The sequence below is a fragment of the Oncorhynchus mykiss genome, chromosome 30 (assembly GCF_013265735.2).
Source record: "Oncorhynchus mykiss isolate Arlee chromosome 30, USDA_OmykA_1.1, whole genome shotgun sequence".
Taxonomy (NCBI): domain Eukaryota; kingdom Metazoa; phylum Chordata; class Actinopteri; order Salmoniformes; family Salmonidae; genus Oncorhynchus; species Oncorhynchus mykiss.
Genome location: NC_050570.1, coordinates 31,714,514 through 31,731,650, shown reverse-complemented (window position 1 = coordinate 31,731,650; position 17,137 = coordinate 31,714,514). Strand labels below are relative to the sequence as shown.

Here is a 17,137-nt window from a genome sequence, read left to right as displayed (position 1 = left end):
TTAATGATCATTATTTCAATATTTCATTTGGACGGGCAAGGAGGTAAAGCAGGGCAGCCTGAACTTGAAGCAACAACATTGGTAACAGCGGACACTTTCTCGTGAGCTACGTTTTGCATATAGGATATAGTGTACCTTTTAGGAAGACGATTTGGAGGCAGAGACAAATAGATGGGTGGGCTAAACAATATTTGTTGAAAATGAAAGGCGCAACGCTTACTCACGATAGGAGCCGAAGCGCGCGTTGCGCTTTTTCCTTTATTATGAACTTTTTTGATTGCACCTCGACTCACGTTCGTTGAGCGCCCTCCACTTCTTCCCATTATCAATATTTATTTTACAGACACGAGTGTGTGAATTGGACAATATTTCTATTTTACTAAGCATTCCAAACGTAACAAGTACTTTTGGGTATAAGGGAACAGTTGTCAAAAACATATAGTAAAGTACAGATACCCGAAAATACAACTTAAGTAAAAAATATTTAAAGTATTACTTAAGTACTTTACACCAATGCCAAAAGGTGATTATATTTAGTGCATTAGATACAGTAACAAATGCTCAAATATTCCTTTTGAAGTGTATCCCTCATTTTAACCGGACATGTGCAATAAAAATCGATATCATTTCACAAATGATCTCTTCATTTTCTAAAATAAATCGAGTATTGTATTTGAATCAACTGTCACCAAACTAAAAACAATCAATGAAACCATTGTATTTAGAAGCACACATTTTTATTTTCATATACAACAATTAATGTAAAGCCAACATGTTCTCTAGTTTCTGTGAAACTCCACTGTCTGACCATCATAAAGACTAAAGAGCATGAGAAAGAAAGCTTTTTTTATTTTCTTCTAAATGTTGCAAACACCAAGTAAACATACAAAAAAATGTCTGCATGCACAACAGCTCATGTGTCTAAACTCTCAGTCCATTAAGTATTAAGGATATAAAGGAAGGTGATGGACTGAATGCAAACAAACAAGCGCAGCTTGAGAGTCCAAAACAACCTCAAGAGTCCCATGAAAAGCAGCATAAAAAGCAGTAAATAAATAGAGGAATCAAACATAATGAAATCAAGGTATAAAACGGAAGAATTGTTGTACCGTAGTTGTCAAGAGAGACAGAAGACATGTTGTAAAAGTCCAGACAAAGTGTAACAGCTCCCTGATAGACAGTACTGTAGCAGTGTCAGTCTCCTAAATGCAGTCAGAAGTGTTGTATAGTTCAGCGGTATTCAACCGGGGTACTGCAGCGGTCAGCCCCCAAAATAATCTAACTTATGATTGGGGGGGGGGGGGGGGGGTCGCCGGTTTGCCTGGGAGGGGGGGGTCGCCGGTTTGCCTGGGAGGGGGTCCCTGGGCAAGAAAAGGTTAGTACAGTATAGTTGATAAATCCAGAGAGAGGTTAAGAGGCTAGTGTCTCTTTAATCCTTAAAGCCATCAATCAGTCAGTGATGCGTTTCTAGCTCCACAATGGTCCACTCCCCCTGTGGCGATGCAGCGTCTTCAGGAGAGAAGCTGGTCACAGTTATGCTAGATGTGGAGTCCTCCAGGGGTGATATGAGCTCCGCCCAGCGTTTAAACGTCTCCTTCTCGTGGGGCAGGAAGATCTGCTGGGCGTCAAGGCAGTCCCGGGAGAGGGACAGGGTCTGCTTGATCAGATACTGGGCTAGGTTCAGGTCCTCAGGGACTGGATTTATGATGCCCAGACTGGACTCCTGGTCTGAGAGGAGTTGCTTCAGCATGCTCCAGTCACGCTCTGCAAACTTACTGCTCTCCTCATTGTAACCTTCATCATTCTCCTCCTCCTCCTCCTGCCCCACTGTGCTGCTCCTGCTCCTGTCCTTGATGTTGTCCGAGGAGCTGAGGTGCTCAAAGGCTTCTCCCACGTCCAGTTCGTAGATGGGAGAGAGGGCTTTGGACGGGCGGCGGTCTTGTGTACAGGTCGGGGTTGTTGTTTGATCCAATCTGTCACAATGTCCCTCATTGTCCCCTAAAAACAATTGACAATACTGCACAATGACTTAACGATTCAGCTTTCCATAAGTCCATAGTCATTACACAGGCATTCTTCTGGTCACTTCTTTCCAATACCATCCCAACATCAACATGACTAAAGTTTCCCCCTTAATGCAACTGTGTCCTCTTAACCATTTAATAATCAATGATTGGATCAGGCAATGGCCTGTATTCTACAAGGAGATGGGGGGGGGGGGGGGCTCGTTTCACCATTGCATTGGTACTTGCGTTACAGACCAATGGATTATGATATGATATTGTTGATATACTGTACATTTATATCAGGTGTATAAATCACGAGTAATCACTGACCTGGACTGTGGGTGACAGGGAGGATGCACAGCTGCCTTAAAAGGTGAAGCACAGAGGGATGTAGTTGTCTGGATGTGTCTCTTTTATCCAGCAGTAATTAACACAGTAAGCCATGCATTGCATTGCCAGCGCTGGTTAGTTAGCCTAACTCTGCATAACTCCGTTTGCTCAGGCACCAGTGATATGTTTGAAGAAGTAAACCGTGCAGGTCTCTAACTATTGAACAAACCTTTTGTATTGTACAGATATGATTATTATACTGTAACAACAATCTAAATGCAGGCAGAAATGATTTCATTTGTAGCACAAAAGGAAGTACGCACACTCGTTTTCTCTGACATTTCCCATTTGTTTTTATATACAATTTCTTTCTATCATAAACACTGCTTCAATATCACTAAATAAGAGGTCTATACAGTCACGGGCAAAAGTTTTGAGAATTACACAAATATTCATTTTCACAAAGTCTGCTGCCTCAGTTTGTATGATGGCAATTTGCATATCCTCCAGAATGTTATGAAGAGTGATCAGATGAATTACAATTAATTGCAAAGTCCTTCTTTGCCATGCAAATGTACTGAATCCCCCAAAAACATTTCCACTGCATTTCGGCCCTGCCACAAAAAGACCAGCTGACATCATGTCAGTGATTCTCTCGTTAACACAGGTGTGAGTGTTGACGAGGACAGGGCTGGAGATCCCTTTGTCATGCTGATTGAGTTCGAATAACAGACTGGAAGCTTCAAAAGGAGGGTGGTGCTTGGAATAATTGTTCTTCCTCTGTCAACCATGTTTACCTGCAAGGAAACACATGCCGTCATCATTGCTTTGCACAAAAAGAGCTTCACAGGCAAGGATATTGCTGCCAGTAAGATTGCACCTAAATCAACCATTTATCAGATCATAAAAAACTTCAATAAGAACGGTTCAATTGTTGTGAAGAAGGCTTCAGGGCTAACAAAAAAGTCCAGCAAGCACCAGGACCATCTCCTAAAGTTGATTCAGCTGCGGGATCGGGGCACCACCAGTACAGAGTTTGCTCAGGAATGGCAGCAGGCAGGTGTGAGTGCATCTGCAAGCACAGTGAGGTGAAGACTTTTGGAGGATGGCCTGGTATCAAGAAGGGCAGCAAAGAAGCCACCTCTCTCCAGGAAAAACATCAGGGACAGTGATATTCTGCAAAAGGTACAGGGATTGGACTGCTGAGGACTGGGGGAAAGTCATGTTCTCTGATGAATCCCCTTTCCGATTGTTTGGGGCATCCGGAAAAAAGCTTGTCCGGAGAAGGTGAGCGCTACCATTAGTCCTGTGTCATGCCAACAGTTAAGCATCCTGAGACCATGCCACCCCCATGTTGCTTCTCAGCCAAGGGGGTGGGCTCACTCACAATTTTGCCTAAGAACACAGTCATGAATAAAGAATGGTACCAACACATCCTCCGAGAGCAACTTCTCCCAACCATCCAGGAACAGTTTGGTGACGAACAATGCCTTTTCCAGCATGATGGAGCACCTTGCAATAAGGCAAAAGTGATAACTAAGTGTCTCGGGGAACAAAACATTGATTATTTTGGGTCCATGGCCAGGAAACTCCCCAGAACTTAATCCCATTGAGAACTTGTGGTCAATCCTCTAGCGGCGGGTGGACAAACAAAACCCCACACATTCTGACAAACTCCAAGCATTGATTATGCAAGAATGGGCTGCCATCAGTCAGGATGTGGCCCAGAAGTGAATTGACAGCATGCCAGGGCAGATTGCAGAGGTCTTGAAAAAGTAGGGTCAACATTGCAAATATTGACTCTTTGCATCAACTTCATGTACATGTCAATAAAAGCCTTATAAAATAAACTTATGAAATGCTTGTAATAATACTTCAGTATTCCATAGTAACATCTGACAAAAATATCTAAAGACACTGAAGCAGCAGACTTTGTGAAAATTAATATTTGTGTCATTCTCAAAACTTTTGGCCACGACGGTACTGGCAAAATATCATAAAAATGTCCACTTATCGCTGTTGACAGCAGAAACAAGATTGGCATGTTTTATTCTAGGATACCCCCTACCTAGTATGCATCCAAAATGTCACCATATCCCCTATATAGTGCACAAAGTAGTGCACTATATAGGGAATAGGGTTCCATTTCAGATGTAAACCCCTAACTAAGTAATAGCATAAGGATTTTCTGTATAACATGAGTGAAAAAAGAGAGACATATCAGAACTATGGAAGATAAAGATTGTTCTAGACACACTACACACAGAAGGCTACCAGGCAGCACCACACAAAGGCTATTGAACCAAACCAGTACTACAGAATAAAACTAGTAAAAAAAAATACAAACACAATAATATTGGGTGAAATAAATAAAAAGACAGACAAGAAATGGCTTGTATTACTGGCATGCAGATGTCTTTACTAGATAAGCAGACTGAGGAACAGACACAGGCTAGGAGGATCTGACAAATTACAACAAAAACAAGCCGATCCTGGGTAGGTAAGGCTCCCTGTAGGTAGGTAACACGTAGATTGACATAAGACTAAACCTTTCTCAAAAGCAATCTGGTCATCGTGACAGCTTAGTACTGTGGTCCATAGTACAATACAGATATTTTGGGATTTACCTTCTAAATCAAATGGCCATATTATTATGTGATTTGATTTGGTAGTAAAAATCATAGCTTGGCTGCATGTCTTTTGCATAAAACACAAATTATAAAGACATCAATCCCAATAAATAATATCATCAGCTATTATCTTATTGGCTTGACAAAGACCAGAAGCTGCTGGAGTTCATGGCATTCAATAAAATAAACAACGAAAAATCATTGAATAGGCCTATTTGCATTTTTATGTACATCAAAGTGCATCGGTACAACTAGGCCTAAGTCAATCCGCCACACCTTGTCACAAGGCAGGTGGTTTATAACCAACACATGGCATAGTACTTGACACTAAATTATTACGTTTTGGTCCCCAAATGGCGCTCTATTCCCTACATAGTGCACTAATTTTGACCAGAGCCCCATGGGCCCTGGTCAAAACTAGTGCACTATAAAGGGAATAGGGTGCCATTTGGGGACTGAAACGTAATAATTTAGTGTCAGTTTTCGCATTGACATTAACATAGCGCCCCCCCCCCCCCCCCCCTTTTCATATGTAATCTGAGTAGTCAGGGTCAGAATGCCTCTGAAAAAGTTGAATCATTAGGCTGATTATAGCTAAACTACTCCTGCATGTTTTTTGATTGACCAATCTCCATGTTTTAAATTGGTGTTGCAAATTCAAATCAATGGATTAGTACACAAACAGATGTTTTGTGTAATGATAGCAAGGTTTTAGCTATATGGGCATATACAAAAATGATCCCCTCATTGAATTTGAACTAGTTATATAATCTGCATAATATCCTTTTTGAGAGGAATGGGATAGCTAAGTGTACGTTTCATGATGCAAATGAGTAGTCCGAGCATTATATCATACGAGACAGAGGAGATTGTATCTTGCAAAGGGTGAACTAACTAACTATGCCTTGACTGATGGAGTTTGGCTGGGTGGGGAAGGAAAATGGGTGAGGGGTTTGGTTTTAGGGTTTAAATTCGGAGGGGTCCTAAATGTAGATTAGTATACATTACCTGCTGGGGACTGTGGGATAGCTGCATGTGCAGGAGACTCCCCTGTCTGCTGAGGGTAATTTAAGTCTAGATGTAAGTCTGCTCTCTTGCTCTCTGCAGGTACAGATGCTTGGTTAGGCTTGGTTGAGGGGTTCCTGCGTGGTGTCCCTCCGTTGCTGTACTGTTCAGCAGGCCGGAGGTCCAGGTGGCAGGGTCTCTCCCGCTCCTGGGGAGGCAGGTCACTGAGGTCAGGATCCAGGGGAGGGCAACCAGGGCTGGGCTCTACTCCCTCAACCTTGGTGGGGTTATGGTCATCTACCAGAGGATCCTGGATCTCAGTGAGGAAAACAATGGGTTTGGTGTTGGACTCCTGCTCGGTACCTTGTTCCTGCTGAGGTGTGCTTTTGGGAAGGTCAGACGCCAGGTGCTCCCCAGAGTGAGACACGGAGTTGGGGGCCGACTGAGGGGCTGGAGGAGGGTCACTCTCGAAGACTTCGCAGGGTGTGAGGGGGTCGTCAGGCTGTTGCTGGGGTGGAGTCTGCGCCCCGCCCTCCTCTGATCCCAGCTCCTCACACTCGTCCACAGAGATCAGAACAGAGCGGCGGAAGTTAGAGGCTGACTGGTAGTCCTGCTGCTCATTGTCCTGGTCAGGGTCAGCTCCATCCTCGAAGGCCAAGTTGATAATGCCCTGGAACTGAGGGGATGGGTCAACGGGAGGCAGAGGGGCATGATGACAAGGAAGAACCTCCACCTCTGACTTCTCGTCCTCTTCCTCATCCTCCTCTTCCTCAGACTCCTCCGACTCATCGGAGGAGAAGAGCTGGCTGTCGGGGACCTGCTTCACTGTAACAGTGGCCTCCACTTTCTCTACCTCCTCCTCAACAGGGACCTCCTCTCTGTCCCTGCTCAGCCAGGAGCGTGGCCGTCGCCTCACCCCTTCCTCCTCACTGGTGGTCTCAACCTCGCGCCCCTTCAGCCTCACCTCGACCCGCAGCCCACCGTCCAGCATCTTCAGCTCCTCGGGCGTACTCGTGTCACTACTACTGCGGCCCAGGAAGTCATGGCAACGCATGGTTCCGCCTCCCTTGGTTCCACCGCGGTCGTTGGAGCAGCAGTCGTCCACATCGTCCTGCGAGCCTCCGGCATCGTAGTCCTCAGAGCGGGGCTTGATGTCGTCTGAGGAGGTGGTGGCGCTGCCGGACTCTGACTCAGGGCTGACCTGGTGGTGCAGGCCACTCCACGAGTCCTCTAGAGGGTTATCTGTGCTGCTCAGGCTGCCTGGGTTCGGGGTGTCCAGGGGAAGATCTGTGGTTGAGCCAGGAGTGTGTTTACATGTGTGTGTTCCCTCTGTGTGCTTAGCAGGCTCTCCGTTTACAAGAGCATTCCCTTGAGAGATGTGGTTGGTTGCTGGTGGCTGACTGGACAGAGCTCTGATTCCTCCTGTGCTGTTAGGTTTACCTGGTTGTTTGGCAGACTTCTGGGGACTCTGCTTAGGGCTGGTGGTCAGGGGTAAGGAGAGGGAGTCCTCTCCTCCACCGAGGCCCTGGGGGCCTGATGGTAGTATACTGTTATGTGTCGGGCTCTGCTCTGTTGATCCTGCTGCTGGCTCGGAGGTCGCCTCCCTGGGATTTGAATGGGAGGAGACCCTCTCTGCTTCAGCACCAGTGTCATTAGCCTGTTGAGTCTCCGCAGAGGTCTTACCATTATATCCCTCTTTCTCTTTAGCTGCAGGCTTTTTAGAAGAAACGACAGAGGAGGAAGAGTTTTTAACTGGCCCTGCTGACTTTGGGGAGGCTTTCTCTGTAGGAGATTCAGAGGTACTTTTCTGCTTAGGTCCAGATTTGGCCATTGCTTGCGGAGGCTGTTTGGAAGGAGCAGAGCTAGAGTTGGATTTTGTTGGTTTAGAAGCAGATTTGGCTGCGGTAGCTGGCGTGGGTTTTGTGGTCTTCCTGGCTGCTTTGTCTGCTGAGGCTTTAGAACCATCCTTATCCTCCTCTTTCCTGGGAGACGCATGCTTTCTGGCACTCAGGGAGGACCCAGGTCTAGAGACTTCATGAGAGGCGAAACAAGAAAAAGGGAAGACTATTTCAATCATTTGGCCCACAGTGAGATGATGTTAGGATTTGTATTGGCACAAACACGCACGCACCATGGTTCTCAGCGGAGCCTGTTGGTGTGCTCCTTCCCTTCGTGTCTGCTCTGGCTCCTGTTCCTCTAGTTGTTGCTCTTCCTATAGAGGGAGGCTTGGCTTTATTGGCCTCTCTAGCGCTGGGCTTATTGGTTGGGCTGAGGGAGATTAAAAAGACAATCAAATCAAAAGCATACACAGCCCCAGAGAGCAGAAAATTAAGCCTGACACTCACAGAAATGAAAGCTATTTTTAATTGTAAAAATATATATATTGTAATTTAGGAAAATAACAACAATCAATACATTATGGGCTTGATACCATTAAGGGACAAAAGCTCATAAACCTCATAAGGCCTTAGCATAAACAAGCACTGTGTTTTTTCATCCATCTCTATCTCTGTATGGACTAGCAACTACCAAAATATAACAGTGGGGGGCAGCAGAGCTTTTTCTACCATTTCTCAGGGATGGTCTTCTATCTAAGTAGGAGGTTCTGATTGTGGGTGCAATGCTGCTTACCTGTTGGTCTTTGCAGTGTCTGTTTTCTGGGGGGGTTTCGTCAGTGGAGATTTGGTCAGAAGTTTAGCCTGTGTTTTTGACTTAAGACCTAAAACACAGGATTGTTATAGTGTGCTTTAACCTTGCACCAAAACACTGATATGTATTGTTGGAAAATGAAAACCCCTCATTCTAAGTGAGCAGTTAAGAGGAGGAATAGGATTCGTTTAGTTATATAGCTTAGTGGGGAAGAAGAGTGCAACAATAAACAGACATTGTTTTGGAGGGGAGAAATGCACATTCTTCTAAAGAAATTCTCAAACAAAGTACACCAATGATTACATTTTAGGGAGAGCTAACAGGGATGTCAATATCTGACAAACAATTAGTGTTTTTTTTATTCATATTCAGCAAGCTAAAGGCTAGGAGCTGATAATAGTACTGTACTCCAGAGCCAAAATAATGCATAATCAGGGCCAATAAAACTGATAGAGCTGGAGTAGAGTAGGTGAATAGGGATGACTGGTTTTGTTAGAGAGAGAGAGGGAGGGGGAGGGAGAGCATATGGCACTCCGACTCTCTCTTCTTCTCTTTTGTATGAAAAAGAGAGACAGGCCGGCTGAGGCCCAGTTCCCCAGACAGACAGAGGGTGTTGCTATCAGTCTACACACCACACAACTCCCCTCCTTCTCCAAACGAGCATACACCGTCACCACGGGAGCTTGGACCAGACTGGGTGTGGAGAAATAAATTGGTCTCACCCCTGTGTGTGAGCTATGTTGGTTTTGACCTTCAGCTCTGCGGCTTTTTGGGGTGTCTGTTGCCAGGCTGTGCTACCCATAGGGATATTTATTTCTGTGGTTCTACATTCAACTGATTAATATGCATGAAAGAAAGGAGTGCTTCTTGATTCATATTCATGCACACCACTACTGTATATAATGTGTTTCTACTTCAATGTATTCTCTTCCTTCTCTCTAGAACACCTCAGGGTTAAAGCATAACTCATGTAAATCAGTCTGCTACTTATTTCCACAAAACCTGCTGCCAACTATTTCTGCGTCAAGCTAATTTTTCAGATACTCTAACTTCCTACCATAAAATATAATTATTGTCATCATAAGAAAAAAGAATGAGTGAATTAACCCAGCTGGCAAAACTGGTTCGGATGACTTTATTACAGCGTCATTATCACAACGTCATTAAAACGTAATTACAAAATCCTCATGACGTCTTTTCAACCATTTTTCCCCATCTGGGAGGCAAGTAAATAACATTGGATGTTAAAACCTGGAAATTACAGTTACCCAGCTGGCAAAACAAGTTGAACGTCATTACAACGTCATTATGATGTATTTTCAACTAGTTTTGCACACTGGGGAGCAAGTTAATAACGTTGAATGTTAGACCAGACCTGGGATGGCGTTGCTGTTGCGTGGGCTTCCGGAGCTGTTGTCAGGGGAGGCACTGCCTGATGTGGAGGGGGTGGTGGTGGCGGGGTGGGCTGTGCTGCTGTCTGCCCCCTGTAAAGAGTCACCCTTCCCTGCTGTACTCTTCTGCAGCTTCCCTGGCCTAGCCTGAGCTGTGGAGGTGGTACCTGGAGGAGAGGTCTTGGGCCTGGCTCCAGGGTTAGGCCTCCTGTCCTGGTCCTTAGCCCCTTTACCTCCAGTCGGGGAACCCCTGGCACCGTTAGCAGTGGCTACCTCCTTCCTAGCCCCCCCTGGGCCAGCTGTACCGTTGAGCACTGTGGCGGAGGTTGTAGTCTTGGCTTTAGCCGTGGTGCTTCGGTGGTCGCCTGGCTGCTTGGTCTTGCCGTTCTTTGCCCTGGATGGGTCACTGTCTCCAGGATTGGTAGCGTTAGTCCCTCTCTCTGTGGTGGCTGGGAGGACTGGCGTGCCCAGCCCGTCTGACTTCATGGTGGGTGATGATGCAGCCGTAGTGCAACTTCCTGTTCCTGTGTTCCTGACGACCCGATTGGCCCTGTGGACAGGAGGGCTCTCACACGGAGCTGCAGGACCTGAGGCGCATCTTACACCCCTTGGCTGCTAAAAATAGACGAGAGAGGTTTGAATGGAAAAGTTCCAATCACACAACATCATTTAAAATAATGGCATAGTGGTCTACGGACTCGATTTAACAGCTAAATACCGAGAAGGAAGTCCGACCTAAACTGGAATTAACACGCTATCTAGAAACTGATTAGCCAGATTTTGTAGATACTGGCTAAGAATATTTTACTTGTAATGATCGTGATACGTTGTTATTTAACCTACATTAGTTGAATCAATGGACTGAATGACTAAGTTGATCGCGATAAGAACTTCCGCTAAATTACTCAAATGAAATGGAATTGAATAGAATTGAATAATACTGCTGAGGATGCCTGCAAGCTACTGAGCTATACTGTATACTCAGGCTTGTAAAACAAAAGCAGCCCCGGCCCTCATCACATCCTTCCAGGTGCTCGCTGCCTTGTGTCACAGTTCATCAGTCTGATAAGACACAAGGTCTGTGTATTTATCACTGAGGGGCTGAAAAGGTAATTGCTTTCTGTGTCAATTACGAAATGACAGCCGTCAGCAGCCCTGTGTCGGGGTCAGCAGAGCGACAGAAGTATAGCATCCCAAATGGCACCCTGTTTCCTATATAGTGCACTAATTTGGACCAAAGCCCTATGAGCCCTGGTCAAAAGTAGTGCACCACAATATCTGTCAAGTTGCTGTTGGCGGGGCCCCTCTCAGCCACCCACGTCACACACACACACGTGTCGCCTCCAGTGTGTGTGTGTGTGTGGCTGGCTCTAGGTTTTCCACCATTCACATCTCTGTGATGTGTGAAGTGATTACAGGCTTTCAAAAACCAAAAGCCACCCTCCTAGATCATAATCACGCCATTACATCCACATTTGTGTCATTTAGCATCTAGATGCTCTTATCCAGAGTATAATTTGTGCATTCAACTAAAGTAGGTATCACAACCACATATCATAATCATTACACAGGTTTCTCGGTGTTATGGATGGGTTCATATCACCCGACTAAGTGATTTAACGACGAAAAAGAGGAATAAAACAATTGCTTTTAAATGAGACTAAATCAGCTTTTATCATACATTACCTGTGAGCTGGTAAAAACAGGCTTTTTCCCAAGTCTTCTACTGTCCCCTTTATCAAGAGCAGCTATAGGAGAGAACACCATTAAAGCAAGGTTTAAAACATGTTTAAATTACCATTACATTCAAATATACCAACTTTCCTGAAATATCAAATCCAAGACATGTCCATTGAGGATACTGCAATGTGGCTATTCCACCTCAGGCTTCCTGATTTTCATTTCAATGAGATACAGTGGGTGAAACAACGCGTACAATCCTGATGTGGTGAGATTTTCATTTAATCAATGGAACATCAGTCAACTGTGTCTGCCGAGCAAGAAGAGACTTCACAGCTTATCTTACCATTTCCCCAGAGATGCTCCAAATCAAGACCAAACTGCTGCACTGGAATGTAGTCAAGTGTGTGTGTGTGTGTGAGTCTGGTGGTTGTGTATGATGTGGCATGTGTGACTAGATTACTGTATGCAACTACCAGTATGCATATTCATTCTATGTGCCTTGCCGTGTGTATGCATGTGTAAACTAGGGTCTCTATGTGAGAGACAGAGAGGGAGATTCCATCAGTATGGAATGTCAGTGGAATTCTAAAACCAAGTTCAATAAATCATTCACGCAAGGCATTTCAATTAATCGCAAAGCTAAACAGTCAAAACGAAGCAGTACTTCATTCGTTTCTCAGAGAATGCATGTAATTATGTGTGAAAACCACAAAGAGAGAGAAATTCAAGCATCCACCCCCGCCCCTTTTTTTACAACACAGAACATGCAGAGTATGCTGCAGTTACCATGTTAGCCTGGATTACGATTGGCTGAAAATGGGGTGAGAGAGACTGAGGCGGCACCCTCCTCGCCCAAACAATAGATGAACCTTCAGGTTGTGGCTGTGTGTGCTCTGTTCTGTTCTGCAGATGTGCTGAAAGCAGCCATTAATTGTGTGATGTTATCCAGAGGCAGCGGCAACAACATATGCCTCGGGGGGCTTTGGTTCCTTCCTCTCTAACGATACAGAGACAGACCCTGTGTTCCATCACTGAAGCCTGGTTCCAGGTCTGTTTGTGTTGTCCCTTACCATCTCCTATGGTCATTGTCACTATAGCCTGGTCCCAGATCTGTTTTGTGCTGTCGCTTGTCATCTCCTATGGTCATTGTCATGCCAAACAAGATCAAACAGAAAACAGATCTGGGACCAGGCTACCATCACTATGTGGTTGGGTTGAATAGAACAAACAAACACATCTGAGCCGAGAGGAAGAGAGCTCTGGCTCTCCTCTGCAGTGAGGGACAGATCAGATCATCTCCCAGCTACAGCTAAAGCCCCATAGATTAAAGATGGCCGTTTTCCCTTGTCTTACCTGCCAGTATCCGCTCTCTGTGCTTGGAGGGCAGGGTCTCCCATCCCCGCGTGTGGCGGACGGCGTAGAATGACTGGAGCAAGAAGGTCCACAACCTAGCGCGCAGCGCACCAATCTCTCGCCTGAACGGCTGGTTTAGAGAGGAAAGGAGAGAGGGGAGGGAGGAGGAGGAGGAAGAGAGGGAGGGGGAAAGAGAGAGAGCGCGAGCGAGCGAATCAGCAGCTGCTTAAAGTACCCATCACCATGGTAACCATCACCCCCCCTTTCTCTCTCCCTCCCTCTTGCAGAATCCACTTGAGCTCCTTTGAGCTAAATGGATGATGTCATCAGCTGAGGCTGCTGCTGTGCTCCCGCCTCCTCTTCCTCCACATCGCCTCAATGTTTATAAGAAACAGAGCTTCCTCCCTCACACAAACCCTCCCTCCATTCAGTCCTCTCGCTCTCCCACCCTCACACACATACACATCCTCCCTCGCTCACTACCGTCTAACACGCCCACCCTCTTTCCATTCCTCTCACTCGCTCTGGCTCTCACGCCCTCTGACAACTGGCCACAACACAGAGGCAGATTAGAGAAGGCCACTCCCATGTCTCTACATGCTTTCCCTCCCTCTTTCCAACTCTAATCCACCCTACCATATTCTGCGTAAGGACATGTGACTTAACCCAGCCAGCCTAACCCTGGCTGCAGCTCAAACCCAGCCAGGCCTCTACGCCCCTGGGAGTAATTACACAAGAATCATGGAGCTCTGGAACTGTGAATCTCTACCTTTCACCCAACGTGTGTGTGTGTGTGTGTGTGTGTGTGTGTGTGTGTGTGTGTGTGAGTGAAAGAGGGAAGAGAGAGGCAGAGAGCATAGCAGGGAATGTTTTAATGTTCACCCTTCACAGCTCTTTGTGTCATTTCACCATTATCCTTTGGAATGGAAGAAAACCCTCGTCATGCTTAGTCCACAAATAATAAAAAAGGCAAAATCGGAATAACTTGATTTTTGTTTGGGGGACTGTGAGTGAGTGAATGTGAGTATTCACCTCCTCCCTCTGAACCCTCTCCTCCAGGGGTGTCTCTCCTTCAATGTCTTCCTCCCCAGCCAGGTGATCCACAGCGGCGAACAGGTCACAACAGTTATCCACCGTGACCCTGTCCCGTATGGCTGAGCACAGCTTCTTCAACAGGGCCGGTTCCCGCGTCGACTCCTCTCTCTAAAACACACACACGTTATTTTATTAATTAGCACACAGTAAAAGTAGAGGATTTAAATATAACTAAATGTACAGTGCCTTGCGAAAGTATTCGGCCCCCTTGAACTTTGCGACCTTTTGCCACATTTCAGGCTTCAAACATAAAGATATAAAACTGTATTTTTTTGTGAAGAATCAACAACAAGTGGGACACAATCATGAAGTGGAACGACATTTATTGGATATTTCAAACTTTTTTAACAAATCAAAAACTGAAAAATTGTGCGTGCAAAATTATTCAGCCCCCTTAAGTTAATACTTTGTAGCGCCACCTTTTGCTGCGATTACAGCTGTAAGTCGCTTGGGGTATGTCTCTATCAGTTTTGCACATCGAGAGACTGCCATTTTTTTCCATTCCTCCTTGCAAAACAGCTCGAGCTCAGTGAGGTTGGATGGAGAGCATTTGTGAACATCAGTTTTCAGTTCTTTCCACAGATTCTCGATTGGATTCAGGTCTGGACTTTGACTTGGCCATTCTAACACCTGGATATGTTTATTTTTGAACCATTCCATTGTAGATTTTGCTTTATGTTTTGGATCATTGTCTTGTTGGAAGACAAATCTCCGTCCCAGTCTCAGGTCTTTTGCAGACTCCATCAGGTTTTCTTCCAGAATGGTCCTGTATTTGGCTCCATCCATCTTCCCATCAATTTTAACCATCTTCCCTGTCCCTGCTGAAGAAAAGCAGGCCCAAACCATGATGCTACCACCACCATGTTTGACAGTGGGCATGGTGTGTTCAGGGTGATGAGCTGTGTTGCTTTTACGCCAAACATAACGTTTTGCATTGTTGCCAAAAAGTTCAATTTTGGTTTCATCTGACCAGAGCACCTTCTTCCACATGTTTGGTGTGTCTCCCAGGTGGCTTGTGGCAAACTTTAAACGACACTTTTTATGGATATCTTTAAGAAATGGCTTTCTTCTTGCCACTCTTCCATAAAGGCCAGATTTGTGCAATATACGACTGATTGTTGTCCTATGGACAGAGTCTCCCACCTCAGCTGTAGATCTCTGCAGTTCATCCAGAGTGATCATGGGCCTCTTGGCTGCATCTCTGATCAGTCTTCTCCTTGTATGAGCTGAAAGTTTAGAGGGACGGCCAGGTCTTGGTAGATTTGCAGTGGTCTGATACTCCTTCCATTTCAATATTATCGCTTGCACAGTGCTCCTTGGGATGTTTAAAGCTTGGGAAATATTTTTGTATCCAAATCCGGCTTTAAACTTCTTCACAACAGTATCTCGGACCTGCCTGGTGTGTTTCCTTGTTCTTCATGATGCTCTCTGCGCTTTTAACGGACTATCTGAGACTATCACAGTGCAGGTGAATTTATACGGAGACTTGATTACACACAGGTGGATTGTATTTATCATCATTAGTCATTTAGGTCAACATTGGATCATTCAGAGATCCTCACTGAACTTCTGGAGAGAGTTTGCTGCACTGAAAGTAAAGGGGCTGACTAATTTTGCACGCCCAATTTTTCAGTTTTTGATTTGTTAAAAAAGTTTGAAATATCCAATAAATGTCATTCCACTTCATGATTGTGTCCCACTTGTTGTTGATTCTTCACAAAACAATACAGTTTTATATCTTTATGTTTGAAGCCTGAAATGTGGCAAAAGTTCGCAAAGTTCAAGGGGGCCGAATACTTTCGCAAGGCACTGTATGTGAAAGGGAGGTGGAGAAACCCCAAGGTGAATGAAGTTGAGAAACCCCACACCAGACCCTGAGAAACCCCTTGCTTACAACCAAACGGTTATTTCACTGTAGTACAGAACAATTGCTACACTGTAGTACACTGACCACTACACAGCTCAAACACATTAGGATGGATTATAATTACATCTCAGACTCCCATGCTAATACATGAACTGAATCAGACCAATTTCAGAGAGGCTGATGAGGATAATCCTTCAGGAAACCCGTTGTCACCACTGCTGTATAGCTCTGTATCTGTGATAACAGGGTGGAATGATTGGGATTGGAATGCGTATTTCTATCAGGGCAGAGTCAGACACAGTGGGTTGGCACATTGAGGACAGACACCCACAGAATGAAATAGACCATTTACATGATGTATGCAGACACCAATGATACGAGTGCAAACCTCTTGGACTGTGACTCTGCATCTAGAACTGCCTCAGCGTCCAGCGGGATGTTTACTATGAAGTTTTTGTGCATAGCATTAGCCTCATTTAATAAGTAACAATGAACCATCTACAACTGATCAAATGAATCAGTTTATAATTGGCTGTGAGTCTCTGTGTATGTTGTGTGTAGGTGTGTGTATCCGCCACATGTCCTGTGTCTGTCATGAGTGCGTCTTCCCTTACCCGTCGTAGGCTGTGGAAGGCCTGCGTGTGTGAGACCTGGGCCAGGTTTGTGACAATGACAGACAGACACTGGTCCTGCAGCTCTGTAGCCAGCAACACTGTCTGTTTAGCCCACTTGACCTCCGGGAGACTGCCCAGCAACTGCTCACTGCCACACAGCAGAGTCACCGTGTTCTGTACAGTCTGGATAGAACAGGATTAGTAACGGTTATGTCTTATTTGAGAGACTTTTGTATTTCTCTCCTTCACATCACAACACACCCAGCAGAAGCCCAGCGCTCTGTACAGTCTGGATGGAACAATAAAACATTACATCTCTGGGGAACTATTTTTATCAGAGCTCTTATGAGCTCTTTCGCTCTACCTCACAACACCCCCCCCCCTCCTCCCCCCACCAAGGCAGAGGTGGATACCTGTGCAGAGGTTAGAGTGCATGTCCCAACAGCACGTCTTCAATGTGACAGGGAGGAATCCAGTGGCATGGGGGACACCCAGGATGACAGGCACCCTTTCA

The 17,137-nt window shown here is 45.4% G+C and overlaps 1 protein-coding gene across 5 annotated transcripts in view; it reads right to left on the bottom strand.

Moving 5' to 3' along the window:
* Window positions 1-718: 718 nt before the first annotated feature.
* LOC110521715 (AP2-interacting clathrin-endocytosis protein) overlaps window positions 719-17,137 on the bottom strand; it is a 44,878-nt gene continuing 28,459 nt past the window's right edge. For 2 of the 5 annotated variants that reach the window (XM_021599511.2, XM_036969476.1), the window contains exons 11-19: window positions 16,624-16,806; window positions 14,080-14,250; window positions 13,048-13,177; window positions 11,698-11,759; window positions 9,996-10,626; window positions 8,603-8,690; window positions 8,103-8,239; window positions 5,975-8,002; window positions 719-1,998 (exon numbers count right to left, since the gene is read on the bottom strand). In XM_021599511.2, the coding sequence (XP_021455186.2) occupies window positions 1,454-1,998; window positions 5,975-8,002; window positions 8,103-8,239; window positions 8,603-8,690; window positions 9,996-10,626; window positions 11,698-11,759; window positions 13,048-13,177; window positions 14,080-14,250; window positions 16,624-16,806 (3,975 nt within the window). In that variant the 3' untranslated portion in view covers window positions 719-1,453. Of the gene's footprint in view, window positions 1,999-3,080; window positions 3,134-5,454; window positions 8,003-8,102; window positions 8,240-8,602; window positions 8,691-9,995; window positions 10,627-11,697; window positions 11,760-13,047; window positions 13,178-14,079; window positions 14,251-16,623; window positions 16,807-17,137 lie in introns of those variants that run through there. The other 3 variants (XM_036969477.1, XM_021599512.2, XM_036969478.1) reach the window with 3 other exon arrangements.